The sequence below is a fragment of the Pelecanus crispus genome, chromosome Z (assembly GCF_030463565.1).
Source record: "Pelecanus crispus isolate bPelCri1 chromosome Z, bPelCri1.pri, whole genome shotgun sequence".
NCBI classification, from domain to species: Eukaryota; Metazoa; Chordata; class Aves; order Pelecaniformes; family Pelecanidae; genus Pelecanus; species Pelecanus crispus.
In genome coordinates, this window is record NC_134676.1 from 22,604,195 (window position 1) to 22,623,360 (window position 19,166).

Sequence of the window (19,166 nt, forward strand, 5' to 3'; positions counted from 1 at the left end):
CCTAAAGCAGACAAGATTTCTCTTGAAAAAGCTGCCATCTGCCTCACACTACTGTGGCCATAATCTTCACCAGCTGTCCTCTGGTGAACTTTAAAATAAGAGTATCTATGAATGCAAAAATCACATTTTAGAGTTTAGGATATTTTAAAGAATATTTAGATATTTTTACAGAATCTCTAAATACTGAAAACTTTTGAAAAGGTAGTCTCTTCAAAGAAGTGACTTAAAAGTAAATCATTAAATTCAGATCTATTTAAAAACCCCAAGCCAAAACCATAATTATAATAAACAGCCTTTATGCATAAGTTTAAGGAGAAAGAGAAAAATGAAGGAGGTTATCTAAGGTTGTGCCTACATTAGCAAGTAGTGAGGCCCAATAGGAGCATACCGGAAGAGTGAAATAGCTGGTACAGGAGACCCAACATCCATGCTATTTGTTTCAGGAGCTTTAGCTGAGTCTGCCTCTGTTCTTATCCCATAGACAAAATGCTCGTTAGTGGTGGGAGCGCCAGAGAGTGTGCTCTAACATATTCTGGTTTAGGTTTAGAATATGAGAGGATTTAGACTAATGTGTGCCAAGACACCTACGCAGTGTAAACCAAAATAAGATATGGGGTTTTTCAGAAGTTTTTTAAAAGCATAGTCCTCATCCAATCTAAAATGCTTAAAGTAGACACATTGTTAATATATAATAGCTCCAGTAACTGAGTCAACCACAATTTTTCTGTATTACATATGCTTACCTTCAGATTCTGTTTCTGAACTACATGCATTTTGTCACCCAAAGAAAACATGATGCTAGGCAAGAAGACTGTTACATTCTGATCAGGTGGAGACACTGGTCCAAATACCATGATTTTCTATGTTAATGACTGGCAATAGAAGTTTGTACATTGGCATATCATATTCATATTTTCTTCATATTAACTAGATTACCATTATTACAGTGTTAAAATACTACAGTTGTAAGTGAAGAAAATATTAAAATGTTCTATAGCCAGTATGGAAAAATTTGTACAGTCACAACAAATATTATTCACTACAATTCTGCCTTTTTATCTTGCTCAAATATTTTCATACCCCTCTATGTTACCTGTAGTCTCAATTTCTAGATGTCTGACCTTGGATTTTACTATTTTAAAACCTGGTTTTAATTTTACTATGTCCTAGATCACTCTGCAGGACCCTTCTGGTATTTCATCTTTATTTATGACTTTACTGTTTTCTTAATCTCAGTTACAAACTATCTGCCCAAGCTTTATTTTTTTATCTCCAAACCCCGTGTGCACTAAGTCAATAATAAAGTGATGTGACATCCTTCTAGAAATACCTGCATTGAAGATTCTTTACCAGAAATTACTTTTTGACATTACCAGTCAGGTCTTACTCAGTGCTACACTGATTTTTGCAGTCTAAATTTACTAAATCAGAGTATCATACAGTTCTAAGTCAAACAGCTCAAGGAATTTGAAGAATAAAGACACACACTTTGGTAGTCACATTTGTGATCTCATTTTAAAATAATATTAAATATATAAATATAGAAAAGAAAATAAAAGTGGTGAATATGTATTATCAAGTACCAATCAAGAGATACCGAGTATCCCACAAAAGAGAGTTAATAAACCAATTAACTCACGAGAATTTCCTCAAAGAAATTAAATCATAGACAAAAGTTTTCAAGATCACAATCTTCAAATGAAGACAAGTAATTACCTGCAACTGAAATTATATTTCATTTATATAGTGTAACATCACTTTAGCTTTCCATTCTAAAGTATCTCAATCTCTAAGTACTGAGATTTCTAAATTGCACTACAATAAAAGCATTATTTTAAATTAACTTGAAGTACAAATTATAGGGTTTATATTACATTAACTAACCCAAAGTAGCTCCTTGTTTTCAACCCTAACCTCACAGAAAATGTGGAGTAGCTTATTCCTCAGTTGCAGTTATTCCTCAATTAGAGTTCAAAATTATAGTCTCTTCAGTGAGAAATTATTCTGTCTTGACTGTGCAAGAAACTTTAAATTTCTACACAAGACTAAAATCTTATTTTGTTTGACCTTCCATTTTAGCTGGCCGTTCTTGCGCAAGTAAATTTTTCTATCTTCAGAACGGGAGTTTTGTGAGGGCTTTATGAATAATTGAGGTACTTCGCATGTTATAGCCTCTACAGTGTGTGTTAAAAAAGTCTAGGTTTGCAATCTCACTCCAGGCTACAACACTGTAAATGAGTTATTCACAGTTCTTTCCGCAGCCAAGTGTGGGGAAATACATTTTTTACTATACCGGTATTGTGAAAATTCTCTTTCATTTCCCTAATGCTTTTGTATTTCCTTCCAGAAGTTTTCTTATTTTCAGTCATGATCCCTGTAAAAGATGGATCTATTGCCACTTTTTAGAAAGCTGAAAGGGTCTACTATGCACTACAACACACTCCAACCTTTCACTTCATATTACAACTTAACATACATGTTCAGACCTTTTGGAGTGCATCCCTCTGCATAAATTCCAGCCTATTTCCTCACTGTCCTGGCTATAAAGCAAGTAGTTGAAATATGGTTTATGTCTTTCTAAAGTCTGAGTTTCCATGTATTTCTATCAATCAAAATCAGTTAAATAACTAATGAGATGTAATATATATAATATATTCAGCTTGATTTAACTGCCTCCCTGAAATCCAGAGGTGGCAAGTAATTCAGAATTAAGTTCAAGTTTTCACCTGTTTTTCCTTTATGCATAAACGTTATTGATTTTATGGTGACCAATTTTGTGACATTAAAAGAGAAAGGGTGGCAACATCAGACTGAATCAAAAACCCCACGGCTTGTATCTATAAATACTTGAACATACTGAATGCAGGGATGACTTCTCAATGTAATATATGACACATGCCAACAATGTCACAATGTCAACAATGACACCAAAACTCTAAACTGAAACCTGTAGGTCTAAGCCTAGATCCATCGGGTGTGGACAGCGTTCTGCACAGAGGGTAGCTTAAAAACCTTCATTATCCATATATACAGGATAAAAAAAAAAGCCATGAGATGTAAGCTAGAGTGCTTATGTCATGTCCTCTATTCTGCACAGCTATCCAACTGTACTGAGCTAAATATGAAGTAACTTCATCCACAATAGAATTTCCTGTGATGGCACAGCATACAAGTATGCAATTATCACAAAATAGCTGAAATTCTGCCTGCTTACACCCATTACTTCCACATAACCTGCTTTAGGTTTTATACCCTTCACTAAATAGGGCAAGCAACTGCAACAGCTATGAGTTCAATAGCAGATGGAGTCAGTACCTCTGAAAATACCATATAGTCCTATATTTACATGACAACAGTAATTTTGCAAGCAACATATACTTTGGTAGGGCACAACCCTCAGGTGAAACTGAGAGTTTCATTCTTAACTGTTTATCTTGATTTTTGTTATTCTTTAACTAAACTTTCTGTGCTACAATAATGTAAGTTTCCATGTAAACTGTTTGGCCTGTGGTTTCAAATGCTGACTGTTGCTTAGTTTCCATAGGCTTCCTGGAAAATCACAGCCCTAATAGTAAGTAAACACACACACACATATACGAGTAAGACACCTCTGTTTACACACCCATGACTAGCTGATATCTTTTTAATCAACTTCCTACCATACAATTTTATCATATTGCCATCTTCTTGTTAGAACAGACTTCTAGTAAGTGGTATGAAACTTTATTAGCCTACATGTAAAGCATATCCACTTGTCAGTTATATTTTTCCTCCTTCAATTTAAATACATATATATATTCATCTCTGACTGCCTAAAGTGAATTTTGAATTATAGGTACCTATAGTTTCAGGCAGAACCTACTCTCTCTTAATACATACATCATATTTCTTAATATCTTATTAAAAAACTATAGCAGACATGAGCCTAGAAAATTAGTGGGATTGAGTAACTTTGGAAAAAGCATGCAAATACACTTTTTTTCATGAACTAGAAAATTGACCAAAAAACATATGTAAAGAGCTAAATTCATGACTGGAATCTGTTCAGAAAATAATTGAAAGCAGGTACATTGCAATTTGCATTCAATTTATTACATTATCATAGTTCAAAATACATTAGGTATACTGTGGGATCGAGTTACATCCATGTGAACAGTTACTGAATTCTCTTATTTCAAGTATTGTGATCCATGGTTTTCAGTCATTTTTGTAACTATGTTCTGTTAAGAAAGAATGAGAAAATATCACTGAGAGCAGAGAGTAGTGCAAAGCAAAAAAATTTAAAAGGAAGCACAGAAACAAAGCCTTTTATTACAGTTCCACAAATACCTTTCAAGGTATCCCTTGGATAAATCAAGCTTATTAACTTCCTCTGATTGTTAGGACATTAACGTTACCAAAGAAGAAGCCATGGCCTGAAAGAGATTGTTTTGATGAAATAATAAGAGGATTTGCCATAATGTAATAAAATGCATTAATGTAGGAGTCTCATTCTCAAACAGTTGAGTGAGAGACAGTTGAGCACAATCATCCACATGTTGCTGAAAGAACAGACCTTCCTGGCAAAATGAACATAGAGTTTCACTGGAATACCACACATGCTATGAAAAAATCTGGAGCTACCTTCTTCTGTTAGTAATAGGCACAATCCAGACATGCTGGGAGACATCCCTCAGGCTTTTTTTCATATTTCACTTACACATGGATAACAGGTTAAGTACCATTTCATATTTATCCAAAATCATATTATAACATTCCTACTGAAATACCTTAGAAAATACAAATATTTAGAAAAATATATAGGAATTGAAAGACATCAAGAACTAGAGTAACATACATATGATCTTGTACCTATAGAATTCCCAAAATAAAGTCAGATGATGCAAAACTCCTCTATACATGTTGAGGTTAAATGATGCAAGGAACTAAACAACGGTGAATGTAGCTGCCTAAGAATATGAGTACATTTTGTAACTGATACTTGTTCAGGGGTGTTCTATGCAAGGCAGTAAGTGCACACTGGAAAGCAGAACGCATTTTCCAGATTTTAGATGCAACTTTTCCTATCCACTTGCAAAGATAGCACTAACATCCACAGTCTCATTATTTTATATCTCCTTTATTCACCTAGAATGCTGCTGCAAATAAAATTACCTAATGACTTTCTTCAACATCTCTGTCTCCCTTGGTGCATTCCCCTGCTGTCTTTCCCCCCTTTCTGTAGCATCAAATACAAGCTGCTCCTTTTACCTTCAAGGTTGTTCATTAATTATCCCCACCTTATTTATATCTTACTTCATGTATGACAACTCCCACTTCCAAATCAGCTCACAATGTCAACCCTCAATTAACACTTGTCAAATTTTCAAACAAGCTGAAAATGTTCTTTTCTTATTGCTAGGGAGAAATCCATCAGAAAGTAATTTGCAAAACTAACCCATTACTCTCTTAAATTCCATTGAAATGCCTGCTTTCCCGTGCTATTTGCAAAAATATTGATAATATTCGTCATGAACATGACTTAAAGCCTGACCAGCCAAACAGTTCAGCATGGGATCAAGTACTGTAGATTTAATTGCAAACCATACATTCTGCCATACATTAAGCCTATTCAGATGACAGGTAATGTCCAGTGTTAGCATCTCACATAAAATAATCATTCAATATCAAGAGTAAGAGTTGACATCTCCTGATGAAAAAAGAGAAACAAAAAAAATATTGAAGTCTTTTAAAACAAGCACCACTTAAAATTAGCCTCTGCACCACTCATAGCACACACGAATTTCACTGGTGTTAAATTTTAATATTTTCCCAAAGGTCCATTAAGTTCCTTCTAAGTAATGGAAACAAAGGCGATTTTATCTGACTTCACCACCTTCCTCCCACTTAGATGCCCTTCTGCTTGTCCCAAGAGAGAGAAGTGCTGATAGATCATACAGAAATAAATAAAAGTCAGAAGCATTTACAAAATCTGTGGAAGCAGAAATGGAAGTTCATATAATTTTAAAGCTGCACAGTGCAGGTAAAGTGCTTATGGGATGACTTGGAAATATGCTTCCCTTCTGAGAATGAACATAGTCAGAAGGTGCTGCTTTTTCAGTATCAACACTTGTTGGTATTTTACAACTGCATTGCCTTATGTAAATGCTAGAACACTGGTTTCTTGCACTGATCCAGCATTCCAAGGTACTCCAGCTGAGATGCTTGTCTCCACAGTTTTAAGTGAACAAGAAGCTTCATATACGGAAGAAATCTTTTTAGGACACTTTTGGTTAAGCTGCCCATAACTACAGTCTTTTTTTTTTTTTTCCATTTCTGTACCTGCAATCTCCTATCATCCCATCTCCTACCTAAATTTTAGGATCTTTTGAATTATTACTGGATGGTTTGATCTTCGGAATGAGTCATCATTCTGTTTGAGGCTTCAACAATACCAGTACCAAAGCAATGATAACGATAACAATAACAGACATACAGAATGGATATGAATAACCACTTGGAGTCTGAGTCAGTTAGAAAGTAGTACATATTTTCTGGCTTTTATAACTTTATATTGTACTTCAATAAAAGAGCACTTTATATCACTTCGAATAACCAGCTACACCCTATTCATGTAAATGAAATCTATTTTATATCCACAAGGTGCCATGCATATCAGAAATCAGGAATATTTCCCAGGAAAAAGGAGAAGAATTTGTGCTAGTTTCAAAACTTAGCATCTGATAATGTAAAAATACAAAAAATGTTGTACATTATACAAATGTATTATACATGTATAATGTTGTACATAATACAAATATTTTTAATTTCCAGCTATGTAGCATTTTTATGAATCAAAAGCAACATTAAATGGTTTTCATCAGCCATGTATTTATTATACTATTTGTTGTATATAGTAAATAAGTTTTATAATTAGAATACATAAATATCATCAAATCGTGATTTATGCAGGATAAAAACACAACACTATAAATTCTCTGGATTTGACCCAGTTCCTTCCAAATCCACCAAAATAACTTTATCACTGCATTGGGTTTGTATTATTATTTATTTTAGTAGTATTATTATTAATGTGGATTTCAGCAATTACTCAGAAGGCAATTTTACCTACAGTTTTCAGATTTTTTTTAATGTTTAAAACAGCATTATAAATATGGAATTAACTTCTTTAAAATAAATAACATAGAGTAAAATTTAGGAAGCTTAATGTTGAAGAATCAAATTTAATAATATATAAATGACAAAAAGAGATACTAAGTATATTGAGGATGATATAATCACAAGTGAAATTAAAGTGTAAAGATCCAGCTGGGAAATTAAGTATTGTGAAAGCAACATATTCTTTTATCTCTGCTAACATCCTTCATGTTAATATGATCCGTGTCATAAACTAAAATAGCTATGTAAGTCCCAGAACAAAGTTATTTCTTAGAAGCAAGGAAAATGGTGTACGTTTAATACACAATGGGTTAATCATCTTTATTACCTAGAATATAAGATAGGTAAGCAGAATTGAACACTTCCAAACTGTTCAAGATCTATCAGCTGTGTTTTGTTTGTTTTACAAAGTCTGCTCAAATGGTGTACTTTTGCATGTATATCGTGGTAAGAACTTTGAAAACAGAACAGTCATATGACCTTAGTCTGTCTTTAAACATCTTTTTTCATGCTGAGGAATACATATTCACACACATATTTGATATTCTTACTGGGTTTTCACATACGGGGTAAGAGCTGATACAGATGGACATATCCTCCCTTATAGCCAAGAGATTATAAAAATAGGGATCAGACACCAAGAATGGACACTTAGCTCCTTTCTACTGAATCTTCACCACAAGGCACAGGATGCCTTGGCATCTTTATTTCTTTTCTGTTGAAAATGGGCCTGCCGAAGTGTGGTCTACCCTTGAAGATGCTGTGCATTTTAAGCTTATTTTGGCAAATGAGAGAATTTGATCCAGGGTTTTTAAAATAAGCACATTCTAAGTTCAGAATACTTCCAGCTTTTGGGAACATGAGGAAGTTTGTCTTGAGATACTCATTACCGATTTTTACTAATGATTTTAATTTCAAGTCATAGATGTTTTTTCGATCTAAAATAATAATAATCTCTTTTTTTTAAGCTGCACATTAGGGTAAAACTGGACCATCAAAAATCTGGGAGGCTTAAATGAAAATTCAGACTTCAGTAAATTTGAGATATGGGGGTAAATTGGTATTAGAATTTAATATCCTACATATGAAACCTGTGTTCAGTCCATCATATCACATTGCTAATGACTGTAATCACTGCTGTCACAAAGCAGCATCTTGAAAAAGCATTCAGCTTATCAGAATAAAACTATACAGTTGAAAAATGTTAGCACTGTTTGAATTGTTTATTGCATACCTCCCTTTTGTTTCTCTTTCTTTTGGTGCCAAGGGCAAACAAGTCATGAAGTTGAATTTGAGCAATGTTAAGGCTCGTATTAAGCCAAAGATGTTTTTAGTACTAACAGAAGAGGTTTTCTCCTAATAAATAAGCTTCTAAAGACAGCAGTGCTCTGGGATCTCTTGGATTTATCACGTTCCTTTTGCAAAGTCTAAGAAGGGAAAGTTCAGTGAAATTCAGACTTCAATTAGATTATTACACATAGCTCAAAGGGGAGGCAGAGGCAGAAGCAGAAGCATTTCTCTTTTGCTATTTGGTGCATGGTAGTAATGCATAATTTTAAACTAAAGGTGATGTACCTAAAACAATAATCAAAGTGATTAAGTTCAGTGAATTGAAATTAATTGACATTTACTTATGTGTAATTTCTTAGCTAATTTCCTACTTATGCACCGGTGAAAAATATCATATAGTTGGAAGGCCATAAAATGTACATGTGGGTTTCAGTCTGCTCATTTCTCTAGGTTTCTATACTGGTTTAATTTCTTTGTTCTTTTTTTGTTACTGCCAACTCAAACCAATTTTCGTTTCTCTGACTTGTATTTCAAACTACACTTTAAGATTCCTTATCCTTGCTAAGTGCAGACATACTTTGATAAAAGATGGGTTCTTTAAACAGAGGTAGAATCAAGTGTTAGAATTCACATTTTGGGCATCAATATTTTCTAAAACAATATAAAAAATATTTGCCAGATCTGATAGTTTTCTTCTTCTATCCTTCCTGGATCCATTCATTAATTTTTCAACCACATGGATAGTCATTAAAAGTTAAATAGGTCAGAGAAGATTTAATGTACATTCTGGACAAGCATATAGAAAAAGTTTACAAATAGAAACTTTGCTGATATAGTTTTGCTTCTGAGTGCGATCCAGGTAAGGATTAGTCAGTTGTTTCCATTCATGTGGATTATGCTATACTGCTGCATTATTTAACAGACATAAGAATTTCACAATGAATAATTTAATTATTTGCTGTATATTGCACCTCAAGAGGCACTTTAAGTTACTTCCTTACCTTGTTTTCTTTGAGTATGCATCTGTCACTAGAAACACCCCCCCCCCCATTTTATTTTTATACTACACTACACTTTATATTACACTAACACTTCTATTACTATGACATCAGTGTTTGCTTGTTATCTCAATGGGACTATCAAGTCACAAGCTTTTCTTCTGGCTGTTTATAGAACACTAAATGTTGCATCAAAAGTTTTAGCAGCCTAATAGGGCTTCCTACTGACTCTATACTGCAAGTTATGTTATAAAAATAAAGTTGTTTTGATCATAGTCATTTTTGATGCCTCATGAGCTCAAGGAAGTACTTGATCTCTATTTATTATTGTATGATTAGCAGGAACATACAACTGGGGGAAACTGCACAACTGTAAGATAACAATTAGATAGCAGTTCTGTTGAAAAGCATTTGGGGTTACTGTGCATTAGAAGCCAATTCTGATACAACATTGCCATGCTGTTGGAAAGAAGTCAGTCATCAAACTAGGATAAATAAACATCAGCATAACTTGCAGACACTTAAGCTATGCTTCTGCACTATCCACTCTAAGCATTTCCTTAGCTGAAGGCTTTGATCAGTTTTGGACATGTTATATAATGAAAGGTATTGATCAAAATTGGTAAGAGTGTAGAAGAAAGGAGCAATTAGATTAGAATTCTAAAAATATGGAATAAAAAGAAAAAATGAAAGAAAAAACCCAAAAGATCTGACACAGGTGTAGCTGATTCTGCTATGAGATCTCTTCCAGCTTTATGATTCTAAGACAATAAATAGAAAACAAGATATTTTTGCCATGCAGTTTTAAAATGTATATGTAAAAGGTCTGCTATGACTTTCACAGAAAGTAATTTGTAGGTTTTGAAATATTGCAGAACTTTTCCAGATGAAAAATAGTCTGTAAATATTCAATCCTCCTTAATCCGAGGAACTCTGCTAGTCTTCAAGAGATCAATACAGGAAACTACATTATTTGTATTTTCACAATGACACATAGAGTTTCTGGCAGTATGAGGTGAGAGAAAAACTACTGTGCTCAGAACAATCTCCTGCTGTACACCTAAACTACTCTGTTGGCAACCCTATTAAAATTTACATTTCCCAGGTGACCATCTTTCTTGTTACTGGTTTATAGTCAGTAAGCATGAGTGCAAATCTGTTTAGTTCCTAAGGAAAGTCAACAAATCACTGTAGAGGTAGATTGATGGAAGCTAGTCAGAAAAGTGATTAAAAGGTGGTGAGACTTGCCAGACAATTTTAGTGACGTTTTAGTGGTGAGTTTTGTTTGCTCAAACCAATTTCTATCTCTCTCATCCAATATCTTTGTTTCTTAGTGTCCTCAGAGTGTTATTATTTGTTAAAATTACCAGTTTAATTTGTGTATTTTAAGCCACACTAATGGAAAACAGAAATTCAGGTGACCACCTCAGTAACTTTTTTCACGGTATTCAGTATTTACTCCTTGTTAACTGATAGAAATAAGATGGATCTTTAGTGAAATTTCTGTAATGTTAAATATCATGGAGGTATTCTTCTCCTCATGTATGGGAAAACCTATAAACAATGCAGATCTATCAAAACACCTATCTTAAGTGTAAATTGTTTTTATTCTCACAGCTAAGCACGGATTATGCCTAAAAATTCCTAGAACACTGATGCATAGAGAAATGTGAGTTGCTGATAATCTAAGGTTTGTAAGTGGACAGAGGGAAATGAAATAAACATCAGTTCCTGAAGCACGTGTATACGTGTAGAAGTCCTTTATATCCTTACCTTATCATGAGGTGGGATGTTACTGCTGTTTTATTTAATGATATCTCAAGTGTCTGAGAGAGAGAGAGAGAGCGCGCACACAAAAGTGCATCTGCAAAAAGGCATCTTGCTCTTAAATCTGTGATATTTTTTATTTTATATTATAAAATGAGTAGAACAGTTCAGCGAAGTATTTATCCTTCTTCTATTTACTACCATACTTTCTTACTAATAGCACCTCTATTAACTTCTAAAAAAGTCCCTTCCTGTTTCTTGAGAACCCAACTGTTGCCTTGAAATGCTTCATGCTAGTTAGTTTTCTAAGTGGACCAAACTAAATTAATTAATTAATTAATTAATTAATGAAAGAAGTTGATGGAGATTAACCTAAAATTATGAGTTTAGAGCTAATAATTGAAAACAATGATGAACGTGTCCAAAACTTGAAAGGTAATTTTAATAGCAGCTGCTCTCACTCTCGTCACTTTTTATAGTCAGCTGCTTTAAACAAGAACATGACCACATCCCAAAACCTGTGGTGATAACTGAGTGATGTCCATCCAGTGATTTCTGTTTCAAAATTTGACAGGAAATTTTCATCCCTCTATTATAACATATCCTAGGGGGGTGAAAAATGCACTTTGCCTCATGAACGTGCAGATCCCTTGAGCACACCTTTGCAGCACTTTGTATTGTCCTGAAACTCTGCTCTCTGTATTTAATATAAATTTATACTATTAATTGACTCCCCTAACTCTGAATTCAATGGTTGGACTTACTTCCCCTATGACTGAATGTGTTTTGGTTGTCTTTGGATATGTGTGTTTAAATACACATCCAAATATCTGTTAACACATACATTTTTAATGTGGTGGTTTTGAATAGCCCCCCTCATGTATGACCAAGTGCTCACTTTACACATTTACTTCCCTGTGAGAATGAAGCTCTAAGACTTTGGTTCAGGAGGAATAACAAAACTAAGCTATGCTATTGTTCCAAACATATTGAAGTTCCTAGTGATTTTTAAAACCTCAAAGACAGTAGATTTTTTTTCTTTCTTTCTTCTACAGCCGTCTGCTGTTGTTTGAGAGGAGCTTCCCATTAGTTTTTCTACACTGTATGGTCCAGAAGAAAGTTTCTAGGGAGGCCAAATTTGGGAACATCTTTTGGAAGAGACTATAATGACAGCAACAAAAGGAAAGAGAGGAAATGGGCTCAAGCTGCGCCAGGGGAGATTTAGGTTGGATATTAGGAAAAATTTCTTTACGGAAAGGGTAGTCAAGCATTGGAACAGGCTGCCCAGAGAGGTGGTGGAGTCACCATCCCTGGAGGGGTTCAAAAAACGGGTAGATGTGGCACTTCAGTTTCTCTAGATCACCATAAGAGCTTTGGATTTGATCCAGATGTGGTGGTGATCCATCATATTACCAAAAAAGAGCCCTTGTTCTCAGAAATAAGTGACATTCTAGTTTACAAGAATAAACTCTTCTAGCAATGCTCTTCTTTTCCAGAGCTGCAATATACCTCATACTAGTTAAACTGGCAAAGGAAAGCTGACATTCCTCATGTTGGCATGTACCAACCCTCTTTCAAATCATTCCATCAAGTGACACGGAGTGGGGTTTGTCTAACACCCTTTCTTCATGAAACTTTGCCTTCTACTAGCAAAAAATTCTCTCTTGGAACTTGTCCATCAAGACAATCTACTTAGCAGACAAATGGTTCTGCCTTGCTTTTGAACCTATACATTCCCAGCTTCCTCTCACATTTACAGTTTTAATACATCAACATAATCTCACAGGTTTTCCAATCATCTGCCAGCTCCAAAGTCTTCTCTAATGGAGGAGCACCATGTAGTTAAAATTATTTAACTCCATTTAAGACAACTCTTCTAAGAAATTCACTAAGCTTCTTTCAGTGTTTTATGCAAAATTCCCATCAAAATTACCCCTCAGCTGTGCACCTGGTGTCCCAAGGAGAGACATTTAGAGCACCAGCTGACTGCCACAGAGCTGACACCATGGCTCTGTTGTTTCTTTACATAACCGCTTCTTGGACAGACATCTCTACTAATACTTAGATAATGCTGCTACATTAAAACCTATTTTAAAAATACTAGAAGAAAAACTGCATTACATAATTCCCATTGAGAAATATATTGAACAGTTATGTTAATAATTTTATGGTAAAACTTTACATGGCTATGTCTTTAACAAAAAGTGTTCTGATTAATCTCTATTTGATTTATTTGCATCAACATTCACATTAAATAAACATATTTGAATATGTGCATTTTAAAAGCTAGCATTTTTACAAATTCCAACATCACAAAAATTAATGTTATTTGTATTGTTCAGGTCACACAACTCTTAACAATCCAAAGATGTAAGCTTTTTGAAACAAACATGAAAATAAAGCCCTTATAGTCACTTACTTAAAACATTTGACAATATGAGTTCCTTATTTCATTTATCTTTATGGACCATTCATAAAGAATATTAATCCAACAATGTTTACTAAGTTGTAAAAATTATTTGTATCTTTGAGGGAGGGCTAGCATATGCCAATTATTGTAACATCTTGGGTGGCAGTACCACTTAGTAGTAAACAAAGCAATAAAACACTGCCAGACAAATGAACAACAAAATTCTTAATTAGAGACTGCTGCTAAATTCTGAGAGCATTTTCTATTGGCCTGTAAGTTGGAAAACACTCATCTTCCTTTTCCTCAGGTTGTGTGGAAATAGTTAGGACATAATACATCAAGAGCACCTTTTCAAACCAAGCAGGAGAACACAATGGGTTTTAGGATGGAAAGAAGGGTGCATTTTATTGGAGCACTCAACAGACGTATGCCAAGATTTGCAGAGGCACCATTATTTTTCCAGGTGCTCCATTTGTAGCTACAGAAACCAAGGGCTTATCTAGCTAAATGATTACAGTGTCATATACAGTATCCCAGACTTGAGAAAGTTGTGGAACTAACACCTAAAACTCCTATCTTCTCCTAATAGAAAAGCCTCTGGGCCACTGAACTATTATGCTCCATTCAACCTTGGATGTTACTTTGCTTTCTTAACCCTTTATTAAGTGGTATATGGACAAGACTGACACTTCAAGAAAAAATTGATACGTTGGAGCAATCTCGACACGTAAGCGGTGCAGTGGTGGATGCTACCTGTGTAGACCCAGTCGCACACAAGGAATGGAAAGGGAGAAGTAGATTTTTTTGACAGCAACAAATTTTAATGGCCACTTATCAAAATACAGTTTTAAAATAGACAGCATTAGAGAACAAGCACCAGGATTACTGGATTGCAAAAGGCTAATTATGCCTCACCTTTGTGCAGTTGCTTATGTATAAAAACAGATGAAAAGATGATTTTGTGAAGAAGCCTAAACCTGTAAATCACTTGAGATAAAATTTACAGGGGACCTATTGTAAAAAAAAAGATGGTCTGGGAAACCTGATAAAAAGAAGTATAAGGCATAAGAGATTAGGATGTATCTTAAGGATACAACATCTTGGGAAATTCCATGACTAGTGGAATTAGGACCGATGGTATTTCTTCTCTATTTTTTCCAGTCTGAAATTTCAGTACTGAAAAATGGAACACAGAAAGATGATATGGCAAGATGATTAATTGACATAAGAATATGAATAATGGCCTTTAAAAATGCTAAGTTTTTTTTTAAAACAACTGAACTCTGAATATAGACCATGCAATAATGATAGTTATGTGAGAAGCAAATAGAGGTACCTGAGATTTTTTAAGATAACCAGAACATCAGTTCCATTTATTACACTGAATGTTTTTGCACTATCAACTGGAAAATTATTTGAGCTTAAGTATTTATTTCCCAGTTCCACTACTACTATTTATTATTACATAGTACCTTTTATTCTATGATCCAAAAAATCACTTTAACATAAACCTGTAATGACTCTATTTCTGGTTTTATTTTACACATGAGAAAACAGTGCTAGAGAGATATTAATTGACTTACCCAAGATGACACAGTAAACAAATGGCACAAAAAAAAAAGATCACACATAGTGCCAGCTATCTTCTCAACTCCTCTGGCTTTTGAATAGCTCTTGCGTATATGAATTCAAAGCACTTACCTCCTCATTTGAATATATAGGAATAATCTTGACTTTTGAGAAAAAGACATCAGTCAATTATTCTGATACATTGTTCTGTGTCATGAAATGCTATTGTATTCCATGAAGGAAATATAGCGCTGTACTAAGTAAGCTGTATACAAAGTTACTGATGATTATACAGAGCCAGAGTAAGCATTAAAATGGTTATAAGAAATATTTCATTTTCCAAATATAAGCACATCATGTTTTTCAACTAGTTCAGTTTAGAATTTTTGCTGGTTGATTTTACCTTTTAAATGTTAACTCTCTTCAGTTGGATAATAAAGATGTACTAGTCTGTTCCAACTCTGATTTTAACATATGTAATTCCTTCTCGTTTCTTTCGAAAAACATAACTGTTACACATTTTTAAGTTTTCTACAAAACTTAAAATAGAAGAAACTTCAAAGTTGTATATTTGGTTTCTTAACTGTTCTTTTATGGTTTTCATTGAGCTTTTGAGAATTAGGATATCTTCAGAGCAAAACAAAACAAATTCTGGAAACACAATTCTATAGATAAAATTTTTGCATATTTGAGTCATTAATGTTTAATACTATCCCTAATACATGATGTGTTTTCTGTACAGTTTTATACACAATTTTTCCCACCTTCTCATATTCAGAGTAATTTGGGGTTTTCTAAAAGACAAGCTTATGACCCCAGACCATAATAAATCCATTAAGAAATACTCTTCTGATGAACAGGTTAAATAAGGGGAAATATTAAAAAGTCTTAAAATGAAAAGGGAACTGAAATACCTCAAAAAGGACTGGTGTCTTTTTCAAAAGTATTGGCTTTTTTGCAAGTTACTGGTTTGACAAGAATACTAAGAAGATATTTTGCTTTGCTTTCCATGAAAAGAAAGCAGTTGACCCAGAACTTGAAATTAAAGTCCTGGAAAGACCAGCCTTTTCTGATATTTCTTGAACATATTTGTAAAGCAATTTGTTACAGTTCACTTTGTGTTCCCATATTACCGCTGTTTGCTTCATTCAAAATGTTTAACTGTGAGAATTTGTTTTTGCTAAGAAAGTCACGGAATGGTCAATTTTATTGAGCTGCTTTACTCCACTTTGATTTAGTATTTCTAAAAAGGAGGCACATCTGAAGCATTTTTACCAATGCCATAAAATACAAATAAAATCCACTGACACCCCCCCCCCCCCCCCAAATTTTAAAGCAGCATGTCTTGTCAAAACAACATTGTTGCACTTATAAAAAGACTGGAAGTTTAAAAAACCCAAAATACAGTTCACAGAGAATTTTAAATTCCTATTTAAATAGGCTTCATAAGAATTGTAATTTAAAATTTTAAAATGGGTCCAAAACCCTAAGAAAAAAATAATATGTATACTTTCCCTTCCCACCTTGACTTGTCATCCTCTAAATAACTAATCACTTACAGTATAATGCTGAATATACTCAAAGCAACCATTACGACTTAAAAAAAATTAAACTTCTTTGCATGCAGAAAACAGAAATGTATTCAGTCTTAAAGATCAAAACCCCTAGATACCTAGCGTTTTTCCTATAAAATAAACAGGAATGTATTGAAGAGAGCATTAAATCAAACATTTCTTCATTTTTTAAGCATACGGATTGTTCTTTCAAATCTTACATAGTGAAAAATTTAACATCATTGACTTCGGACAAGCATGAGTTCACACAAGTGATACAAAGGTGTAGCAACAGTATGGCTGTGTAAAAACCAAAGATATTAAAAGACAGATTTTAAAGATTACTGATGTGAAAGTGTAGTTCCAATCTAGAATTGCTGAATCTCTTTTTATCTCTCAATTACATAGGAAGTGGAAATGAAGCCAGCACTAGGTAGAAATAGAGCAAACACTGCCAGGGAATATTCAACTATGTCTTGCTCATATTTATGGCCAAGGCTCCATAATAAAGAATACAGTGTGTACCACAGAAACAGACAAAGCAATCTTCCTTCAGAAAGGATTCTATTATTTATTCATCGAGAATATCATGCTATAAAAAATCTGATTATCCAGGAAATAGAAAATCTAGAGAGTGACTGAGTAATAAGTATTGTCCCTCTGCCCACCATTCTCTCCATAAATCCTTTATTCACAATGTCCGCTTAATATGCAAACACAAGCGTGTGGCTTTCCACTAAAAGGAAGTGGTTGCAGCTACTAAAAATGAAGACCGAATCATAAACCGATCGACCAAATGCAATATCCTACTGATTTTGACAGAGAATTTGATTTTAAAACAGATGCCTGCGATAGCCATCAAGGGCAAAACAGGCATCGGTGAGCTGCGAAATAAATCCACAGCTCATTTAACGGGGAACAATAGGCTAGTAGATGACGGACTCCTCCCTCTGGCTAAGAAACCATTAGCCCATTTTCTCATCTAAGCCCATTCAAACTGGCAGGACCCTACCCCTGGGTCTGCCGGGCCGCCTCGCACCCCGCGGAGCCCTCCTTATCCTAACTTTGCGCCAGCAGCGCACGGATGCCGCCCTTCCCACCCGGCACCAGCGCGGCGCGTTCCCGGGGAGCGCGGGCCGGCGGGGCAGCTCCGGCGCGGCGGGGCAGGCGGGGCGGCGGCGGCAGCGGCGGCGGCAGCGGCGGCGGCGCGGGGCGCGGCGGGAAGCGGGGCCGGGGCGGAGCGCGGCAGGGCCCGGCGCCGCCGGCCGCCCCGCGCCAGCCGCCCCGCTCCCGGCTCCGCGCCGTCCCGCTCCCTCCCACGTGCTTCGCGACTGCTTCCCCACCCGCCGGCGGGCGCGCGCGGGACGGCGTGCCGCCGCCGTGCCCCGGTCGCGCCCGCTGCAGGCGAGCCCTGCCCGGCGTCCCCGGGGGAGGCGGGCTGCCCCGCTCCCCGCCGCCTCCCACCGCCCGCCCGGGCTCGCCCGCACGGCAGCACAGCCCGGCCCCACCTCCCGTTCGGAGCCTCCGCAGCCGCGCGGCGCCCCTTTCTTCCCCTGCCCGCCGCGGGGAGCGGGCTCGGTCGGACGGGGGTCCCGCCGCGCCCACACCTCAGCGGCCCCCGCCGGCTCCCCTCCCCGCGGCCGGGAGCCGCCACGGCGGGCGGGAGAGCGGCACGCACGCACACACAGACACACAGACACACAGACACACGCCCCCCGGCCGGAGCGGCGGGCCAAGCCCCCTCCTACCGTCTGAGTCCCTGGAAAGAGGAGGGCCAGGACATCCGCGATTTCTTCAAGCCGGGCCGGTGGCCGGTCTCCACGGCGTAGGAGGCGCGGTCCACGGCTCGGCAGTAGAGGTACCGCTCCGTGTCGGAGTAGCCGCGGTGCCTGACGCGAGCCCCGGCCGGGCAGCGGCCCCGGGAGGCGGGCGGCGGCGGGGGGCCGGGGGGCGGCTGGTGCTGGAGGAAGTGGTGCTGCCGCAGCTGCGGCGGGTAGTGCTGCTCCTGCCGCCACAGGTGCTTGGGGGCTTTCAGGCTCCCGTCGCTGCCGCCGGCGCCGTCGCTGCTGCCGGGCAGCGCAGACAAGCCGCTGCCGCTGCCGCCGCCGCCGCCGCCGCCGCCGCGCTCTGCCTCCATGCTGCCGGCGGGCGGGCCGGGCCGGGGCGGCGGCGGGCGCCTTCCTCCGGGCAGCGGCGGGGAAACTGTGCTGAAAAGTTGGACAGCTCCTGCCGCACCGCCCCTCGCCCGGCTGTGGGAGCGGCTGGGGCCGCCGCGCCGCCGAGTCCTCCCGGCCACTCGGGAGGGGAGGCGGGGAGAGGGGGAGGAGGAGGAGGCGAGGGGCCGGCCTCCCGCTCGGAAAGACTTAAAGCCGGGCTGGAGCCAGCGCGGGGGAGAGCGGGGCCGGCAGCGGGCTGCGGCCG

At 37.6% G+C, this 19,166-nt stretch overlaps 1 protein-coding gene across 1 annotated transcript in view; it reads right to left on the reverse strand.

Annotated features, from left to right (window-relative positions):
• PDE4D (phosphodiesterase 4D) overlaps positions 1 to 18,882 on the reverse strand; it is a 424,494-nt gene extending 405,612 nt beyond the window's left edge. Inside the window, exon 1 of the mRNA XM_075727013.1 lies at positions 18,494 to 18,882. Coding sequence (XP_075583128.1) covers positions 18,494 to 18,882 — 389 coding nt within the window. The remainder of the gene's footprint in view (positions 1 to 18,493) is intronic.
• Positions 18,883 to 19,166: the final 284 nt, after the last annotated feature.